This window comes from Dicentrarchus labrax, unplaced genomic scaffold (assembly GCF_905237075.1).
Source record: "Dicentrarchus labrax unplaced genomic scaffold, dlabrax2021, whole genome shotgun sequence".
NCBI classification, from domain to species: Eukaryota; Metazoa; Chordata; class Actinopteri; family Moronidae; genus Dicentrarchus; species Dicentrarchus labrax.
Window position 1 is genome coordinate 15,088,216 of NW_026136706.1, and position 20,404 is coordinate 15,108,619.

The 20,404-nt window shown below is 38.4% G+C and overlaps 1 protein-coding gene across 1 annotated transcript; it reads left to right on the top strand.

Moving 5' to 3' along the window:
- The first annotated feature begins 1,143 nt into the window (after positions 1-1,143).
- cers6 (ceramide synthase 6) lies at positions 1,144-19,303 on the top strand. Its single transcript, XM_051405060.1, has 11 exons — positions 1,144-1,524; positions 2,545-2,650; positions 2,769-2,899; positions 8,639-8,696; positions 11,144-11,194; positions 11,301-11,393; positions 14,585-14,713; positions 15,031-15,137; positions 16,822-16,978; positions 17,151-17,174; positions 18,303-19,303. Exons 1-11 carry the CDS (start codon positions 1,355-1,357, stop codon positions 18,459-18,461), a joined length of 1,185 nt encoding a protein of 394 aa, XP_051261020.1. The 5' UTR covers positions 1,144-1,354; the 3' UTR covers positions 18,462-19,303.
- The last annotated feature ends 1,101 nt before the right edge of the window (positions 19,304-20,404 follow it).

The window sequence follows — 20,404 nt, forward strand, 5'->3', positions numbered from 1 at the left end:
TCTTCTGCTCTAGGGGATTGTTGTTGGAAGTTTTCACTCTTTTCTTTAAGACCTGAAAATAATCGTTAGCTGCTGTCCTATTTGTTATATTTTATATATAATGTGTGTCTACTTTTATACAGAGTCCTTAAATATACCATGAGGTAGAAAGATAATGTGGAGCATATCTATTATAATACTATAAACATTTAATTATTATTTTGTATTATATTAGACGTAAAAGCATATAAAACAATAAAAATCTTATACTCAGGTTTTGTACAGTGTTCATGGAATACGTATATGTGTTTACACTGTTTACATAAAGCTAAAACTAATGTAGTTTAATACAACAACTGTGCAATAAATTCTACTTTCATTATTTCATTATCAAGATTATAATGTTCGTTTTTTAAACGAAGTACATGTAGGTCAAATTTGTACTTAAGGACAGTACTTGAATAAATGTACTTAGTTACTTTCCACCACTGGTTTCAAAGATGTTTTTTGATTTAACTGACAATATATTACACTCTCTTTATGATGCGATACAGTTCAAAAGCACCACAAACTACAGCCTAAAAACATATATATTAATAATAAAACATATTTTACAGGTATTTAAGCTATTTAACCAAATGTTAAAAAAGAGAGAAGTTTTGTTTGTTTTTTCCCCACAAATATAAGAATCTTAGGTCACTATTAATTAAAGAATTATGTTATTTACAAGGTCAGGTTAACATCTACAGAGTACTACACCCAAGAGGCCAGTAGGTGGCGTGGTTTACCAATCATAATGTATTGTTAAAAGCGTTTCCATGTCGCTTAAATATCACTAAAACCCACTTAAACGATCCGCTTGAGATTGACAATAATAATACTCAAAAGGTGTCACCTGGCGTGGAGAGCAGCACATTGTGTGATTCCTGCCATAATAAAACAACAAAAACAGACACAAAACAAACACAAATAAACCATTCACTCTTCTACATAGGGGGGGTGTGGGAACTTAAACCTACACCGTTAGTGTAAAAATAAAAAGGAGTGAGAGCAGAAGTGGTTTACCTTGATTACGTGCTTACAGCCGGCACAACGTACACCGACTGTATTACATGACATGTCAACGCACCAATCAGTCGCGGAGGAGCTGATTGACTCTACTTCCCTACACAGGAATAGCTGAGGGGGAAACGGACGGACGGCGGATCTCTCTCTCCCTCTCTCTCTCCTACTCTCTCTCTCTCTCTCTCTACGGATATCTCATCATCAGCCGAGTCTGCACGGCCAGATCGCCTGCGAGACCTCCCGACACACAGCGGGGCCATCGATTTGTCTTTTTCCCAACCCGGTCACGGTGTCTTGCTGCAGGGAAGAGATGGCCGGTATTTTGGCGTGGTTTTGGAACGAGAGGTTCTGGCTCCCCCATAATGTAACCTGGGCTGACTTAAAAAACACAGATGAAGCGACGTTCCCGCAAGCCGAGGACCTCTATCTGGCGTGTCCTTTAGCATTCTGCATCTTTATGATCCGGCTGGTTTTCGAAAGGTGGGTGGCTATAAAAGCACATGCGGTTAATCCAGGTTGGCTTTGGGGATGTGGGGGGGGTTTTGTATGTTATGTTCGATGTGTAATATTCCGGCGGATGATGCAGCACACTGCCCCGCTGTCCGTGTTTTGTCAGCCCCGTTACCTAAACAATAGGCATCTTATGTGGTTAGCCCACAAATCACCGGGGTTGATCATCCTTCTCTCTGTGCAGGCCTGCAGCAGTACGCGCTGGCTGCATTTGATGCATCTGTCCAATGAACACACACACACACACACACACACACACAGACACACACACACACACACACACCCATAGTGCAGCCAAGTTGCCAAACCTGCCCGAAATCCAGTTAGTGACCTCTCAGCTTTAAAACAGATTTTTTAAGCAGAGCATGATGCTAAAAACAAGCTTTTTTTAAAAAAAAAAAGAGAAAAAACTACTACTGCTCCAGTTATGATATTGTGCATGTTGCATCATCTCATCTATGACTGATTATTGTACAATCATTATTATACTAGTAAAGCACAGCTCCATGGTGCTGCTCGTGCATTATGTGGGTCAGGAGTCTCTTTAGGGAGTAGTGAGTGAGACCTTAAATTTCACCACTAAACTCCTCACTAGTGCTCAGTATCCCTGTTGGTCTGAAACAGCCCCAGTGTGTGACCTGCAGGCGTTAAATGCATCAGATACTGCATATATTCTTTGTATATTGTTGTTTAGTTTCACTCGCCTGTCACTGCTTGTGTTGTACCAGATGTGATCAGACAGTTGCAGACTGTACTATGATTTTTAAAGTGCTTTATAATGCCGAATGTCTAGCTTCACGCTGCTGTGTCATTTCCAAATTCTTCTTTTATTCTCCATGGAGATGTTAAACTTCTTCTGTGGAAGACTATTTGTGGTCAAAACATTGTCCTGGTAGAATAAAAGAGCTCTCTCTCACTCACTTTTAATCCCCCTCAAAGATACTGTCTCTGTATTGATCTAGAATTTGTGTCATGCTATTTTAATTGCAGGTTTATTGCAAGACCATGTGCTATGGGCCTGAAGATCCAAACCAACGGGCCACAAAAAGCACAACCCAATGCTATCCTGGAGAAGGTTTTCACTGCTATAACCAAGGTGGTGCATGTGTTCTTTTTTTTTTGTTCTTTTTCTTGTTGTGTTTCGTCTCATAATATTTGTGCCCCCACGATGAAAGCTACATCTAACATTCAGAGTGTTTATGTTGTCTCGCCAGCACCCAGATGAGAAGAGGTTGGAGGGCCTGTCCAAGCAGCTCGACTGGGATGTGCGGACCATCCAGCGCTGGTTCAGACAACGCCGCAACCAGGAGAAGCCCAGCACTCTCGCCCGCTTCTGTGAAAGCATGTAAGGCAAAGCACTTTCAACAACACAACATATGCAGTACGTGTAATTTAGCTGCAAGCCAATTTTCTCTGCATGTAATAACATCCACAACAATTAACTTGCAGAGACTTTTAACTTGCCTTAGGTAAAGTAGGTAATCCATCACAGTGAACATCATATCCGCTTTATTTGTTGTCAGTGTGTATTGTTATTTAATTGTTGGTTAGTAATTCAGCTGTGAGTGAAGACTGATTTAAATAGGCTGCACGGCATGACCACTCATCAATAACACTTGACACTCCTTGACGTTAGTAAAAGCAGGCACAGTGTTCACTGTGATGGATAACTTCATCCAGACACATTTTTCCTGTTTCTGCAAGTTCATTTTCATAATGTGTTCAAATGAAGGGAAGATCTGCTTAAAAGCTCACATTCACGAAAACAACATGTTTAACCTTCAATGGTGGCAGTAGTGTAAAGGTGATTTTTAGGGCTACAACTAAGAATTATTTTCATTATAGATTCATCTGATTATTTTCTGTATTAAATTAGTCTAGAAAATGTGAAAAAAAACTGTGATAATATGCCTGTTACATTTCCTCATGACCCAAATTGAAGTATTCGTGTTGCTTATTTTATCTGATCAGTAGTCCAAAAGCCAAAGATACACAGTTTAAACTGTTATAACAAAGAGAAAAGCAGCAAATCCTCCAATTTGACAAACTGGAACTGGTGAATGTTTCACATTTTTCCTGAAAAATTATTAAAATAATCATCAGTCATCAAAATAGTGGCCAATTAATCAGTGAGAATGTACTTCATTTCAACTCAATGGATAAACAGATGTAGAAATGTTGGTATTGTCCTTTAACAGCCATCACGATGGTATTTCAGTCTCGGTTAACAGTTTAGTTGTATTTTCACCGGCTTATGAAGATTGCAACATGAATGCTGGTGCTACTGTGGGATAATAGTCAAATGTGTCCCAGTGCGAACCAGCAAACCCACTCAGGCTGTAAGAGAGAACTGGCTAATCTGCAGCAGAGCGTTTGCCATCAGGGAGATTGTAGTTACTTAGCAGTGTGATGTTAAAGGCCAGCAAGCGAGTGTGGCTGTCAGAGCAGAGTCATGTCTGACACCAGCAGAGCCAATCTGGCAGTTTGAGACACGGGGAGCCTCGCATCCTCTGATCCGCCGGAGGCTGCTGTTCACTCAGGAGAACAATGCTGGCTTATTAGACCACTGGACTACTGTTACACATAAAGAAAAGGACTGTATTTGTGCTCTTCTTGAATATGTGTGAGATTTTTTTGAACGTGCTTAGCTGGCATCCTGTTTTAAGCAACAACTGTACCGAAGCTGTTATCTTGCAAACGGCGTAACTGACTGCAGATGACATTGGGGCTTTGCAATAGTTTGGCCAGGTTGTCTGTCTCAGTTGCTTACGGTGCAATTCTCCAAACGGGACCCAGCTTCAGTCCTTCCAGCAGTGATTGTGCTCTAATTAGGCCCTCATGCACAGCTGTTGCAGACTGATAGCGTTCTTTGTCTCTCAGTCGTCAGGATAGCTGATCTGTTGTCTGTTCTTTTCATTACGCAAACAGAAAGTACATAGCAGACACATTTGGTCTGGAAATAATGAAGACTCTACATGGAGTTTGTTTACCAGCTATTGTTACTGGCTCTTTTTTTTTTTTTTAATACATATACAGCAAAAAAGAGCCATTACAACAAGTTCAAGTATTGACTTTTTTTTTAGAAAGAAACCTAAAGTAACCTCTGTTTTTTTTTTTAACAACAACTACTGAAATCTTTCCAATTCTTTCTCAAAACAGGTGTTTTTGTTTGTAGGAATCAAATGGGAAAATTTCTAGATACATGTATTATTTCACCAGAGTGACACACACACTTTGTGTTAAGAACAATGAATTATCAGTAGATTTAAAGCCTCAATGTGAGGCATTAAGTGGCAAATTAAGATGTGTTGTTGTTTCAGTGTATTTCTACCATAGATCCCCTTCTCTCATCAGGTCTCCTTGGTTAAGGGAGGCTGAGGAAGGAGCCTGCTTTGATGTCCTCAATAGCCTCTGTTGTCTGATCTCATCTTCCTCCAGCCTTTCTGTTCTGTGCTTTCAGTGAGAACAATGACATTATCATAAGAAAAAATAATGTAATTCACAGGGTTTTTTTTTTTTAAGATATAGAGGCAGGGTATTTCTGTGACAAGATTTAATATTAGTAAATAAATTTGCTATTTTCATCTTGTTACATCTATCTTTGGCTTCAGTTAATATTAGATGTATGCCAAAATAGAATAATGTTCTAAGTTAAAAAAGCATACTCCCCTTTGTAATATAGGTAGCCTACTGTACTGTACAGTAGGCTAAAATGAGGCTAATCCATAAATGATGAACATATTAAGAAATATTATAACATTTTGGGAAATGCACTTATTTCCTTTCTTGCCAGAAGTTTGGATAAGACATGAGTTAGCTTAGCACAAAGACTGGAAACAGAGGGAAACAGCTAGCCTATCTCTGGTAAAGGTAACAAAATTCTAATTCACACACTATATCTCATTACATCCCGGGCTATTTCTTGGACAGGTGCAGTCACTTCCTGTAATGTTGTCATCACTGTGAGGTTGCCACGCAACTGGCTAAGACAAATCACTGCCCCAAGCCAAGAAATAGTCCAGCACATAAGCCTCCACAACCAAAACTTACTGGTTTTACTGTTCATTTCTAGTACAGTTTAAACAAGAAAGCTTAAAGCTGGTGCTCAGTAATTAACATGCTTGTAGATGTGTTTTATTACCTTTGGCCAGAGCTGTTTCCAGTCACAGTACAAAGCTAAGCTAACCAGCTGTCAGCACGAGCTTCATATTTACCATATAAACACGAGTGATCAATTTTCTCATCTAATTCTTGGGGGGAAAAACAGGGGAATAAACATATTTCCCAAAAGTTTTTTTTTAGCTCTGTCTGCAGTAGATTCTCAAAAATGAACTTAGGTTTTTAACCTCTACAGAAACAGAAATAAATGCTATTAATAGCAGCTGAGATTACCAATATCGTCATTGATGCTCTCCCCTTAACAACATGTAGGTGTATTATTTCCAACCAACCCACACACCTCCCCAGAAGCAGCTGGGCAGACTCCACACAGACAACTAATAAGCATGTTTGTGCTCAGCATATGTCTATTGGACAGCTGTGAGATGAGCCATTTACACATTTTCTTGAGAGAGGATGGCCACACCCCTGTTTTTCCATAAATTAGTTGCAGTCTTCTAGCAGCACATTAAAATAACTGCCTATTAACAAGCTTTTTCATTTGGGCAATTTGAAATCGTGCCTAGTAATCAAACCAAATTAGACAAATACACAAAGGTGGAAGGGACAGCTATTACTGCCTGTAACAGAGGTGTTACTCCTGATTTAACAGCAAAGAGGGAATATATCAAAGCTTTTGCACAACTGATCAAAGCTAGAGCTTCATGACTAATTATTACGTAGAACGATCTGAATGCAAACAGTTGCAGCCAGCTGGTGCTCAAACCATCCACCTGGAGAAGTGACAAAGTGGAATTAAATGAGCAAGCATGAGCTGCTTTTTATTATTTTATTCCAAAGCTGGGTGCTACAGTCAGAATAAAGCCAGCCTCATTACTGACTTTTTGATCAAATCAAAGTTGGCCTCCTAGAAATGTTCCCTCCCTCAGGTGACGCTTTGTCCACACAGGTACATTTAATAATGGGGATCTGTCCCAGTTTAAAACCCACAGTCTCATCGGGTATCATGAATGATTCATTAAGAATAATCAAGCTATTATGAAAAGATAGTTTCCTCTATGTACCAGAACACTTTACATAAGCCTACTCGTATTGTGTCATATAAACCACAGTTTGTAAGTTGTTTACAGGGACAAGTTCATCATAAACGTAATTCTGTTAACCACTGTTACTACCCAGCACTAATTGATTTAAAGCGCAATTGGGTAGCTGCTGCAACATCATGTGCAGCAAATAAACAGCGGCTCAATGATAATTAAATGCATAACATTTTAGTTTTTCCCCAACCGATCAATCATTAACACTGAGAAAGAGAAAGAAGAAACGTAACTTCAAAAAAAAAAAAAAACATCTGTGCCTGACTTCGGGGAAAAAACTCATTCACGGGAAGCAGTTGTGAGTCATTGTGATTGTACATATATAGCAGCGATTCAACAGCACTTGAAAAAGACTTGTAGGCTTGATGAACCAGTTGCCATGCAACAGTCTTTACTGTGTGCCAGGTAGACTTGTCCAGTTAATTAGATTTTACAGTACTATTGATCAAGTACAAAAAGCTGTTTAATGAATGTTAACCTGCCAATTATTTCTTTAGTTTTAATAAAGACTCACACCTGAATATCTTGAACAAACATCCACATGAAAGGACAAGCTATGTTGGATGTGCTTGATATGGATTTTTGCCTGTTTTCTGTCTAAGTGTTGATGTCATGTTGTGTTTCGGGGCTCTGGCTGTCAAAATGTATTTGATCTGAGGTCAGCTGGAACAACCACTGGGCACAACCTTTAAAGTATGCAAACCTTGTCTCATATGACAGGCTATACAGCCTCTGTCACAGTCATGGGAGTCTTCAGTGGATGTTTTTCTTCCGTGTGACAAATCGTCTTTGTTTTGTTCCTCTTCCATTATCACTGTATTCAAAAGCGTCAATCTTATGTATATATCTTAGAATCTGGCTTCCACTCGGAAAGACCGTTTAATCTGATTGCTTGCAAATTTGTGAAAAGCCTGACAGCTCAATGAGACACAGCAGGGGGTCTCTCATTCAAGCCCTGCTGATAAACTTGCTTTTGTTCCCTGCAGACACACTGATGCAACTCTCAGAGTTTAGTGTAGAAAGTGGGCATGCTAGTTAGCCAGTCTTAAATCCTTTCTCCCAGTTGCTGACTGTTATGAGTTGGGTATATATATGCACATCTCCCAGCTCAGCAAGGCTTTGATCATTGAACTGTCAGCCAAAGCAGTCTCTTCTCTGCCTGTAAGCTCAGACCTCATGATCACTTTGCCTACCATTGTGTAGTTGTAGTTACTGTAAATGATGTGTGGGGTTATATAAAGCACAGAGCAAGATGTGCTGGCACTGGACAGTGTGAGTGTCTTGTCTTTGCCCCTGACACTCACCAATGTGAAGTCAGTGATGTCCCATTTTCAGTGACTCACCCTAGACTGCAGATTTAGGCAAATAAGAGGACCTCACACGACTTCAAATTTCTGATTACAGGCATGATATCCCCATAGTGTGCTGCACCTAGGCACAGAACGACATAAATGTTATATAGGACAAGTCATTTATATTATTATTATTTATTATGATTAATATTTTGGGGTGTATCTTGTGTATGTGATGCAGCTGCATTATTCTCTACAAAGTGGTTTTAGCGAATTAAAATACTTTGCTTCTCTCTCTAATTCAGTAATGCTTAATCCAAAATTATAGCATCGACTTGAGAAATTAAGATGAAAAAGAAAAAGAAAACAAGGCATGATTAAGAGCTACTGTCCTGCTACACTTGTAGTCTTGAGGGTCCACGGCCCATTAAAAAACACTACTGTCACCTTGAGATTTTCGAGGTTATGCCCAAAAGCAAAAAGTGATTTGTTGCCTAAACAAATGTTAACAAGTCAAATGTTGAGGTTTCATTTTTTAATTTTATATTAATTTTTTTTCTCTTTTATTTCTTTCAGGTGGAGATTTACATTCTATCTATACATATTTACCTATGGAGTTCGCTTCCTTAAAAAGGTAAGTTCTTCCTATAGACAAATGAGCACCAGCCTCCTGTTAGGACTGTTAAAGTTAGTATGAGTCACTGAGCTTTGAAGCCACTCTCCAGGGCACATATGGAGGCCACCATGAAAATCTTGTGGTTTGTGAATAGGCTGGAGCTTATTCATGAGGCCGGGAAGTGAAATGGATGTCCTGTTGTAAGGGACTAATTTATAAAAGGATCTTTCAAGGAAATGGGATAAAAACGCTCCCAATGCTAAATGATGCCATTAAGTATGCAAACTATTTTTACACGGTGCTCAATGTTCATATGTGCAAATTACTGCGTGTCATGTTATCCTCATGTAATGAAATGGCACATCCAACTGCGTGCTCGTTAAATGATCACTGAAGTTACTGTTGGCAGCTGTTTTTTTTTAAACTTTACATTAAGTTATTGTCCCGTGGATGAAGTGGCTGTTGTTAGCTATAAAGATAAAGTGGTTCTCCTTTATCCACACATGTAAACTTCAGCCTACTTAAAATATGTTTTATCTAGCTTATGTGTTTCATGTTTATGTAAATAAATAACTATCAAGACGAGACACAGTGACAGTACTGTACGTCTGTGGCAACTAGCAGCTTGGGCTAGCATTTTCTCCAAGGTAGAACATTAGTTTAAGCTGCTAACCTTATAAATATATATATATATATATATATGTGTGTGTGTGTGTGTGTGTGTGTGTATATATATATATATATATATATATATATATACAGGATGCTAGCCCGTCTAACAAACTTACTGCCAACTTAACACTTTTTATAAGAAACTTTTTTTAACACTTGTTTTACCTTGTGTGTTACCGTACCGTGTGTAGTTCAGGGCCTCTAGGACATTAGAGAATGCCAGTACTGCAGGTAAAAACTGCTCTCCCTGTTTATAAAGTTTTTAAAATCCCAGCAGCCGAGGTTGAGGTTACTGGAGAGGGACTGGTTTCATGAACCACACCTTATGGACAAATCATTTTGTCCAGTGCACCTGTTTAATATTACTGAAATACAGTGGTGGAAGAAGTATTCAGATCCTTCTCTTATTGAAAATAGTAAAACCACACTGAAAGAAAGTTTACCACAACTAAGTAAAAGTCCATGTAGGTTAAGGACAAAATGTACGTGGAGTATGAAAAGTAAAAGTCCTCATTATGTAGACAAATTGTCCCTGTCAGTGTTTTACTATTATATATGATGTTTTCGGGATTAATATTACTGGTGCATTGGTGCGTATGTAAAAATGGACAATGCATTTTCCTGCTAAACCAAGAGGCGTTTAAAATAGTTTATTTAGCTTAAGAAGTAGGAGCATTTGTTCAGACTATAAAGAAACACTTAATCTTCAATTTTAATTAAATCAAATTCAAATTCAAAATCACCAAACTTGAAGATACACAGCTTTCACTGAAGAGGAAGGATATGCAACTACAGCTATTGGACAAATGTAGTGCAGTAAAAAAGCACAATATTATGCCTCTGAGATGTAGTGGAGTCGATGTGTAAAGCTGCATAAAATGGAAAAGGACCTTAAATCTGTACTCAAGTACAGTCTGACTGAATACATTCCACCACTGCTGAAATAGGTGGTAGAGATGGAGTAATATATTACATATATTACAAAGATACATGAATGTATATAAACAACAGAGCAATGGTTGAGATAACAGAGTAGAAAAAATATCTCAAAGACACAAGTTGCATGACAAAGCACTTTGTGAAAATAGTTCATTCCTTGGCAATCCTCGCTGCAGGCTGGAGTCTCTGTGGGATTTATTAATAGAGCAGGTCTGGAGAGGAGTGCAGGAGATGTAAACTCAGTCACAGTGATGGGTCACTGTTTGCTTATAACACATTCTTCTGTATCACCGTTACCGTTTCTCTTGTCATCCTGATGTCATTATGTCATTACTTGGTTCCTTGGTAATCCAGCTTCCTTTTTTATGTCAAAATGTGCACCGTAACAACATCTCTTATAACATTCGTTCAGTATTTTATGAACCGCTTTGATCTCATTCATGATCCATCAAGGGAAACATACATTTTTCAGTGGTCACATTGGCATTCATGTGTTAGATCTCAAATGACAAGGAAATATTGAATTGAACTCCAACTGTATGTGTGGGGACAGCTTAACACTGCATTCATATTGTAGTTAATGGAGCCATTCTACTTTCTTTCTTGTGTTTAATGGACAATACACTATTATGTTTATAAAATACAACATATAAGACAGGGATAGAACAACTAAGACTTGGACTCATTTCACTATGAAGCTTTCATAGTAAACTGTGTCACAGTGCTGCCTTAATCTCAGTCACTTAGTCACAGATTTGTGATATATTACGTTTTTAAAATATAATGTAGCTTTATTTTGTTTCATATAGGTCAAAAAGTCTTGATTTTTAAATTACTCTTTTCATTTTCTGCAGACTCCATGGCTTTGGAACACTAAGGAGTGCTGGTACAACTACCCATACCAGGTAAATGTCTTTTAATACTGCATGTTCACCAGTCTTAAGTAATCATGATACGGCAAGATGACTTCCATTACCAAAACTCCTTCTTCTTCTCTTTGTGTTTATGCAGCCACTGACTGTGGACATCCATTATTACTATATTCTGGAGCTGTCTTTCTACCTGTCCTTACTGTTTTCCCAATTCACAGACATCAGGAGGAAGGTAAGAATGACCACAAGTCACACCGAGACATACCTCATGCATGTCCAACAACATGGATCATTTAGTGTTTTTGTTAAAACATAAAAAAGGTCAAAAAGTGACTCTTTTAGTCACCTTTTTTGTGTTGAAGCCAGCACACAAGTACTTGTGTCACAGAAAAGACATCATTATCTTTGCCTGACCGTCCATCTCTTTTCTTACTGTCACGGTGACTCTTTAATGTTTAGTCTGTTTGCTTGTAAACATTAGCTTTTTTCGCCTCGGTGTATTCTCACTGATGTGTGAAATAACAAAAAGACTGCAGTGATAAAAAGGATAAAAAGGACGTTTTCAGACAGAAATAGGATTTTCCTGTCAAAGGTTTCTCAATCTTTGCCCAACTTTTGCTGTAGACTCACACGCTTTTGAGTAAAATGCTCAAAAAATGATTGTATTTTTGTAATCTGTTACATGGTGGTGTTGCACAATACTCCAGTATTCTAGGTTTGAGAAGAATAGACTGAAATGATTTGTCTCGTAATGATGCAATGATATATTTTAATTTTGTTATTCATGTAAATAATTATCAGTGCTGTAGTATTCAAGTCCCGTCTCGAGATGTCTTTTCTATCGTCTCTGACTTGTCTCGTCAAATATTCTAGTCCAGCAATATGTATATTTCTTTTCCTCCTTCCAAATAAAACCACTGATGAAGCGCGCTTGTTCAGAAATAAAGGTATCGGTTTAATTCAAAATCCGTCTAGAATGGGCATTGACATCGTCCGCCTGGTAACTGATAACCATGGTTACCAGGCGGCCAAGCAATGTCTCTTGCCTGGCTGCCAAAATTCACCTTATTGGCAAAAGCAAAAGCAGTATTTCTTCTGTCTCTGTCTTCACTCTCATTTGGACTCTTTTTGACTTGGACACAAATCTCTTGGGACTTGTTCGTGACAAGTCCTGGTCTTGGACTCGACAAAGGTGGTCTTGACTACAGCACTGATAATTATATCAGACAAGAATTCATACTGGTAGGAATGACAATAGCTAGTTTTATGACTCATCCAGTTAAATGTAACATTTACTTCCAACATGCTGCTGCAGCTGTCATTAACTTTACATTCATAATTACAAACCATAATATCAGTTTATACTGTATATAAATTATGCACATTGTACTCTAAATAAAGTTTTAAAAGTCCAACTTGGTCAGTGTTTGTAAGAACTGAGATTCATCAGTTTGTGCAAACATTATTTAAATGGGCAATGACCAGCTTCAACCCACTTTCATCCTCTTTTTTTTTTGTTTTGTTTGTTTGTTTGTTATGAAAATGGCGACACCTTTGGTTCATTAAGTATTGATATGCATGCCTTCCAGCCATGATCTTTTACTCCTGTCTCCAGTCCATCCCTGGCTCTTTCCTCTCCACAACACACTTCACTCACTGCACTCACAGCAGCCCCATTGATGCCATGCTGTGTATGCCTTCACTCTGTCATCTCTTTGTTGACTGTTGGCATGTTGTCTGTTTTTGTTTCTCCTTTCAGTTTTTTCATGCACAGTACTACACTGAGGAGGTCCTCTGCATCCCCTGCCAATTCCAGTATGTTCTCCCCGCACACTCTTGCCTTGCTTTCATTCTGTATCTTGCATCATTACTCTTCCTTCTCATCCTCCTTCTCATTCTGTCGCCATTTTGGACTGGTTCCGGTTGCTTTAAGCTGAGACATTTCAGTAGTTTAAGATTTGCTAGAGGAATACTTCCCCATGCCACCTGTCTGCATCCTTAGTCACGTGGAGCTCCAGTGAGGGCCAGACCTAATGGTTCATACTTAGGTGATCCTCCTTTCTGCTTGGTTTTGATTTCCACTCAAGAAACAGAGATTTTTGCTCACTTTCAAACAGTGGTGGAATGTACATTTACCCAGGTACTGTACTTGAGTATTTCCATTTCATGCGTCTTTATACTTTTATTCCACTGCAGTTTAAAGGGAAATATTGTACTTTTATTCCACTATTAGTTGCTTTAAAAAATTAAATTTACATGCAGTAGTATATGATGAGCTTGTAAAATTTTATTATAGATTAAACTACCCAATAACATAAAGAATCATTCAAAAGTAGCTCCACCTTGAACAAGTGCAACATTAAAATCATGCTTTCTCATTTATGCATCAGTGATTATGAGATAAGATAAGATATGATGTATAACAGTTGCAGGGGGATTGAGGACTCTTATTTTGGATTCTTAGTAACATTTCCTTGTAACAGAGTATTTTTACAATATGTTATTGTTAATTTTACTTGTTAAAAGGATTTGTGGGAGATAACTGTGTTAGGGAGGGTAGTAAATATATGGACCTGAGTTAAGAGGATGTGTTTTATGGCATGGAATGTCCTAATTAGGCCATGGAGAGACCTTGACTTGACATTAGTAAAATAAACAGGACAGACAGGGGTGTTCACTGTTTTACGATGTACTGAGATGAGAATATAAGGGAGAGCATTCTAGAAGTCGAGGGGGAACGTCTATGCTGTGGTCTTCCCTCCATGCTGCATGAGTAAAGGACTTTGATTCATCACACTGGGTTTGTAATTCTCCAGAGAACTAGCACCTCTCCAGATTATGGAAGAATTTCCCCAACAGCACAGCGTGTTCACGAATGCTCGGACAGCGAGGGCGTACTTGCTATGTTTGTTTGTGTAAGTGGCGATCAATCACTGTACAGTATTGTCATAACTTTGTATATCCTTTCAGTAGCTGTGGCAGTCACAGTGGCACATGACGAACACGGGTCACCAAAATAGAGATTTTATTTTGAAAGACGTTGATGCACCCAGTGATTACATGTGCAGCTACTAGCTTGGGCAAAGCACACTTCAAGGTCATGAAAACACAAACATGAAGTGCTTCTTGCAGCAGTTTTTAAAGTGGCTACTATTGTTGATGCACTACCGTGTGTTCAGTTTATATTAGTCATCAGTAGGGGCTTTGTCATTTTAGAAATACATTTTTTACAAATTGTTTTGCATTACAGCAAACACACAAAGCTATTGTATGTGCATACAGCAGTCATGTCACCTTCACTTTATCACATGTCTGTACTGTACCAGATTCTCTGGCTATGTGCAGTGACTCAAACAGCCGCGAGGCCCTTTTGAAAGTACTTTCTTTAGTTGTGTGATATATCCTTGGCAACTGTGTCCCCAGGATTTCCTGATCATGTTCCTGCACCATGTGGCAACAATCTCCCTCATCACCTTTTCCTACGTGAACAACATGGCACGGGTGGGAACTCTGGTCATGTGTCTCCACGACGCAGCCGACGTGCTGATAGAGGTGAGGATGTGTGAGAGAATGAACGGCTGTGTATAAACAGATGGGCAAATGGAGGCAAATATGGTTGGGTGTGTGGGTGGAGTGTGTGGCGTTTACATGCTCAGCTATTCATCTTTATCTAAATTTAACTACAGTCCGTATATCATGAACATTACGTCCTTATGTAGGTACAGTGAGTGTCAAACATACTCTTTAAAGTTTAGTTATACCCTCAATAAGGCTGGAAATTGCCTTTTTTATATTGTATTTATATTTTATATTTTAAGCAGTTGTTTTAATGTTCAGATGAGTGACTGATTTTTTTTTTTTCTACTAAGGCTGCCAAGATGGCCAACTATGCCAAATGTCAGATACTGTGCAACCTCCTGTTTGCAATGTTTGCAATTCTCTTCATAAGTTCCAGGCTGGGAGTTTACCCTGTCTGGTAAGTGATATTCTCTTTCCGGTGTACCATAGTTAGCATCCTTCTAATGGCTTACTTAACTGTAAGTAGTGTTAGCCTGTCATTTGCATGCAGTACAGTCCATACAGACAACCACAGACTCTAAAAGCCTGCTCAGCAGATGCCTGAGTTGCTCTGCACGTTTTGGTTTCTCATCACTAAAAATGCATGTCAGTGCCATGGAGATCTCAGAGCTTCTTTTTTTTTTTTTTTTACTACTTTCTCCACAACAGTTTGCAGTTCAGACACATCTCTGTGAATTTTGTTGCTAAGTAATAGTTACTATGGATACAGCAGCTTTGACCTCTAAAAGAAAGCCAAACAAAATCAACAAATGAAAAGCAGATCATTATGGGTATTGCTTTATCATTGAAAACAGTGAGTTTCACCTGATTGTTAAAATATATAATTTGTTCTCATGAGGATCTTTTATTGTTTTGTGTTGTTGCTTCTTTCATTTAAATTTGCATTTATTCAGCATTTCAAGTTCTAGCCAAGAGAGTACCAGAGAAAAGAGGCAGGTTTAAATATTTTAATTCATTTCTTGCGGCTTTGTTTTACCAGGACGTTTAATTAATCTGTCTAATTACAGTAGAGGGGTGAATGCCAATTATAACGGGCCTTTCGGATGACATTTGCAGATAAATTTAGTCCTTAAATTGTGCATAACATTCATCCTGCAACAGCAGCAGCAACAATGTTCACACACCTTTCACAACATGATTTAGTTTCCAAGTCAGGCAGCTGCAGTTGTCTTTTGTCTGTTTTCTTTTGAGACACCATTGATTCTTGATTAGCACTAAAATGCAATTTCAGGCATCTAGATTAAAGTTTGTTATCTTTAAGAATTAGAGCTATTCTGAAGAAAGCCTTTGTGGGGCTTTTACATTAATCTGTGCAGCATTTTAAGACAACACGTTGCAGCTCTCTGCCTTTGTTTCCACACTTTAATATGATGATTCTACACTACATTTTAGTCAGCCCCCACCACACCAGTAGTAAAGTTGTCATTACTGTAAAGCTGTTGCCATGGCTTCAGTATCTGGAGGATGATTCACAGACAGCCATTTGCAAGAATTGGCTCAGGGATAAATTTAACACAGATCCTTGAAATTTTGATTGCATGTCATGTGAAGCCAGGCGATAACACCTCTCTTTCTTGTCAGTATTAATGAGCCTGCATTGTGATTTATTGTCGTACATATGCTCTGTTGAACTATAAACAAAATGTTGTTTCAAACACATCTGTAAAAATCTGTCAAAACATCATTAAAAGCAAGGGATTAGATGTATAAATTATATCTTCACACAAAAACCACACATACGCCATTTGACACACATAAACTGGTATTTATATAGAATGTGTGGTGTGAATGTGTGCACCTCATGATACTTCAGACCAGGTGTACAGAGTTTTTTAGAGATAGCTGCTGGTGCAAGTATAAGTTGAGAGATGTAATATTTTTTCTTTAGGTCATTTGCCCCTTTCATTGATTGTGTTTTAATTATTGCAGAGAGCAAAGAGCTGGAGCACTGACTTTGTCTACCTGCTCCTCAGGACATACAATAATTCCCCCACTAAGAGAGAGTGCTTTCAAACCTGTTGTGTTGTTCTAATAAAAAATGTCAAGTTAATTATCTCCCTCTCCCTTTGTTGCTATGGAAGGATTTTAAATACCACCTTGTTTGAGAGTTGGGAGATTGTGGGGCCCTACCCATCCTGGTGGGTCTTCAACCTGCTTCTGATCCTGCTGCAGCTCCTTCACTCCTTCTGGTCCTACCTCATAGTGAAGACAGCATGCCGAGCAATCTCCAAAGGAAAGGTGAGTCACTACACTCAGCTCCACTTTCGAGTCCCTCTGTATGATTCTTACCATTATACCTGTTCTTGCATGATAGGGTGTTTTGCTGCTAGTGTATATATATATAAAACTGTTATAAAAGCCACTGTTGACTCTCTCTTTCTGTTCTCTATGCTAACCTGCGACCTTCAAGGTGGGAAAATGGAATCCGTTACATGTAAGTAGCCTTAAAGGAGAACATCTTAATCAAAATGGCTAATATTGCCATGACATCCTGTACAGACATTTATGGTCACCACTCGAGAAATCCTATGGGATCTCTTCACTTTCTATCTAGCACCACCATCAGGTCAAAGTTTCCACTTATACTGTGAAATATCTCAACATCTACTTTTTACAATTTTTCATTAATGGTTCACAAACAATGAATCCAAATAACTTTGATGATCCCCTGATGTTTTCTCTAGTGCCACCATCATATTGTTGCATCGACTGCCATTTAAATTCAGTAAAAACACTTGATCTCCCTTCAGGATCAATTATAATAACTTTGGTGTTCCTCTGACTTTTCTTCTAGTGCCATCATCAGGTCAAAATTTCAATTTGTTCAACACTTACAATACCTGTAAAACTAATGATATTCCCATTAGCCTCAGCTGTTCAGTTAGTATGGCTGTGGACCTTGTCTTGTCTCGTTTATATCTTCTTTATCATCACTACCATTTGTTGCAGCTTTTTTATTGGCATTCCTGTAATTATTTTGTCAATTTAGTTGCAAATCCTGAATACTCACTAATTATGCGTGGGTTATCTATACTTGGTATGTTCAATTATTTATTGTCTAGTCCTAATGAATGGATGGCCAACAATTTCAGTAATCGATTAATAATTTATGGGGATAAGGTGCCAAGCATTCACTGGTTCCAGCTTTTAAAATGTGAGGATTTGCTGCTGTTTTCTGTTTTATATAATTTATATAGAATATTTGTGGGTTTTAGACTGTTTGTAGGACAAAACAAGGTCAGGCTTTTCCATTATTTTCTGACACTTTACAAACTAAATAATTAAGCGATCAGTCGGAAAAATTATAGCGAGATTAATCAATAGTGATAATTTGCTGCAGCCCAAATAATGTAACATTCAGAGGTTTCCATATTTCGAGTTTGCAAATAGATTTTATGGCTTTTACAGCATGTTGTGTGATCTTGATTGGCAGAACACTTTCTGGTTTGACACGCAAAAGCACTTTTGTGGCAGTGCAGTGCATGGCTGCCACAGATAATGACACAGATACGAATTTTAATGAGAAAAATGTAATCTCCGACCCTCCCTCTCACTCCTGCAGGTATCTAAAGATGACCGTAGCGACATTGAGTCCAGCTCTGATGAGGACGACAGCCCCCCACCCAATCAGAAGCACCACAACAGCACCACCAACGGGACCAACAAAAATCACGGGACCAATGGCTACCTGACAGGGGCCCCATATCCCGATGAACACTGACTAAGCTGATATCACAACACTGGAGCCATGTGACAGACACCATCCATCAATCTGTGTGTGTGTGTGTGTGTGTGTGTGCGTGTGCGTGTGCGTGTGTATTTGAGTGTATGGTGGAGACATGAACAATGTTGCCTGTCTGGTACTGGAAGTTCTTGATAGATTTATGTGAATGCAGTTTTGTTATCAGTTTGAGTCTTTACTAATTTCCTCGCAGCAATTACTTCTTTTCATCTATATATTTGCATCAAACTGCACTCAGTGAATTATCAAAGCACTCCTATCGGTACAACCCACTCTCTGTTTAGCCAACGAATGAAAGTGTTCCACTTTATGATGTAAGCATGCTACTTTAACATACAGTAGTCTGGCATACTGGGGGTGTGATTTTTCTTATGTTTGTGTCTGTCTATGTTATTTATTTTTTATAAATATGTTTGCAGATTGTAGTCGGACATCTATTCTCCTTTGATGTCAGTGTTAAAGATTAAATGATCTTGAGCAACAGCAGTTTTTTTCACATCGCACATCATGACAACGAGCATTAGCAAAATGCTGAAGACCTGGGTTTACTTTCAATGCTACACCCCCAAAGATATGCCAAAATGTGTGAAGTTTACTCACATTTTGAAATACATTCTCCACTCAAACTGTATATGAGATGTCACTAACAGTATTATGTGTGTGCATCCGATATGGCTAGATGCTGTATTCCCTATTAAAGCATTTTGTTAAGTATTCTGGTACATTTCTGGTAAGCATTTCATCAAAGGCCATTTGTCCTCTTTCGAGGCAGACATGAGTTGTTTAAATTATTCAATAATAAAACATGAAGATTGCAAATATGCGTGGGTCTGTTCAATAAGTCCAATCAACAAAGAGAAACTATTTACCAAACTCTGATGGGGGAGTTCTGGTTTTATAAAGAAATTCATTTTGCCATAAATAATAACTTGAGACAGAATTTTATTCATTGATTATTGATGATTAAATGATTAAATGTTCTGTTATTATTCTGTGAATGTGCAACAATTCACACAAGGACAGCCGTAGGTGGGTGTCACAGGCATAAATAATAAAATCATGAGTTCCTTTTAGTTGCTTCAGTTCCAGGGTCCTGGTATTGTGCAAGCCGGCTCACTGTCGCAATGTCATAACAGGACATTTGAATACAACAGAAGCATTGTTATTGGCATAAGCAACAATAATACTTTTTTTATATATATATTAAAAACAAATCACATGACTTATTGTATGTGAGACAGGTTACTCAGAGTGACAAAGCCACAAAAGATCATCCCTGACCCTTCAGTTCCCTTCCACTTTGCACAACATTTTAGGGTCTTTCAGCTTGTTTTGATTTTCCAGCCCATGACTTGTTTTGGTTCACTCTGACTGATCTCTTGGTGTTGTTTTCTGCCAAAGTAAGCAGCCTTCTTTAGTAAAAATGTTCTAAAGAAACTGTATACACTTCCTGTTAAGCACCAGCAGCAGAGAGACACAGTTAACAACTTGCTTTTAGTGGAGCTTTTAGCAGATAAAGAACCAGATATTTCCCTGAGGAGAGACCAGAGCTAAAAGAGAGTAATTCTTGAACTGAATTTATTAGGTGGACAACAACATGCCTCCAAAGAAATGCTAATGTTGCTCTGTGTCAGCTGGGTGTGTACATAGTCAAATGTTTACAAAAATGTGGCCATATCAACTTTAAAGATTTATAGCTGCACTATCACCAAACGGACACAAGTAGCAACCCAAAAGTTGTTCTCGTTAATGGCTTACAACTGATAAAGTAACTTATTTGATAACCATTAATGAAAGCCAATAGATACAACGCATAAACCATTCAGGGTGACTCATTAGAAAGTGGTACCCTATTAGTGTTCTTGTCTTCAACATGAAATAATAGAGCAATATTTTTATTATACCGATGGGCTAAGTGGCAG

Coding starts and splice junctions, on each gene's coding strand:
- cers6 (XM_051405060.1), top strand. CDS start 1,355: ATGGCCGGTATTTTGGCGTGGTTTTGGAACGAGAGGTTCTGGCTCCCC. Junction 11,195..11,300: donor GGTACAACTACCCATACCAG/GTAAATGTCTTT, acceptor GTGTTTATGCAG/CCACTGACTGTGGACATCCA. Junction 15,138..16,821: donor CTGGGAGTTTACCCTGTCTG/GTAAGTGATATT, acceptor TTGCTATGGAAG/GATTTTAAATACCACCTTGT.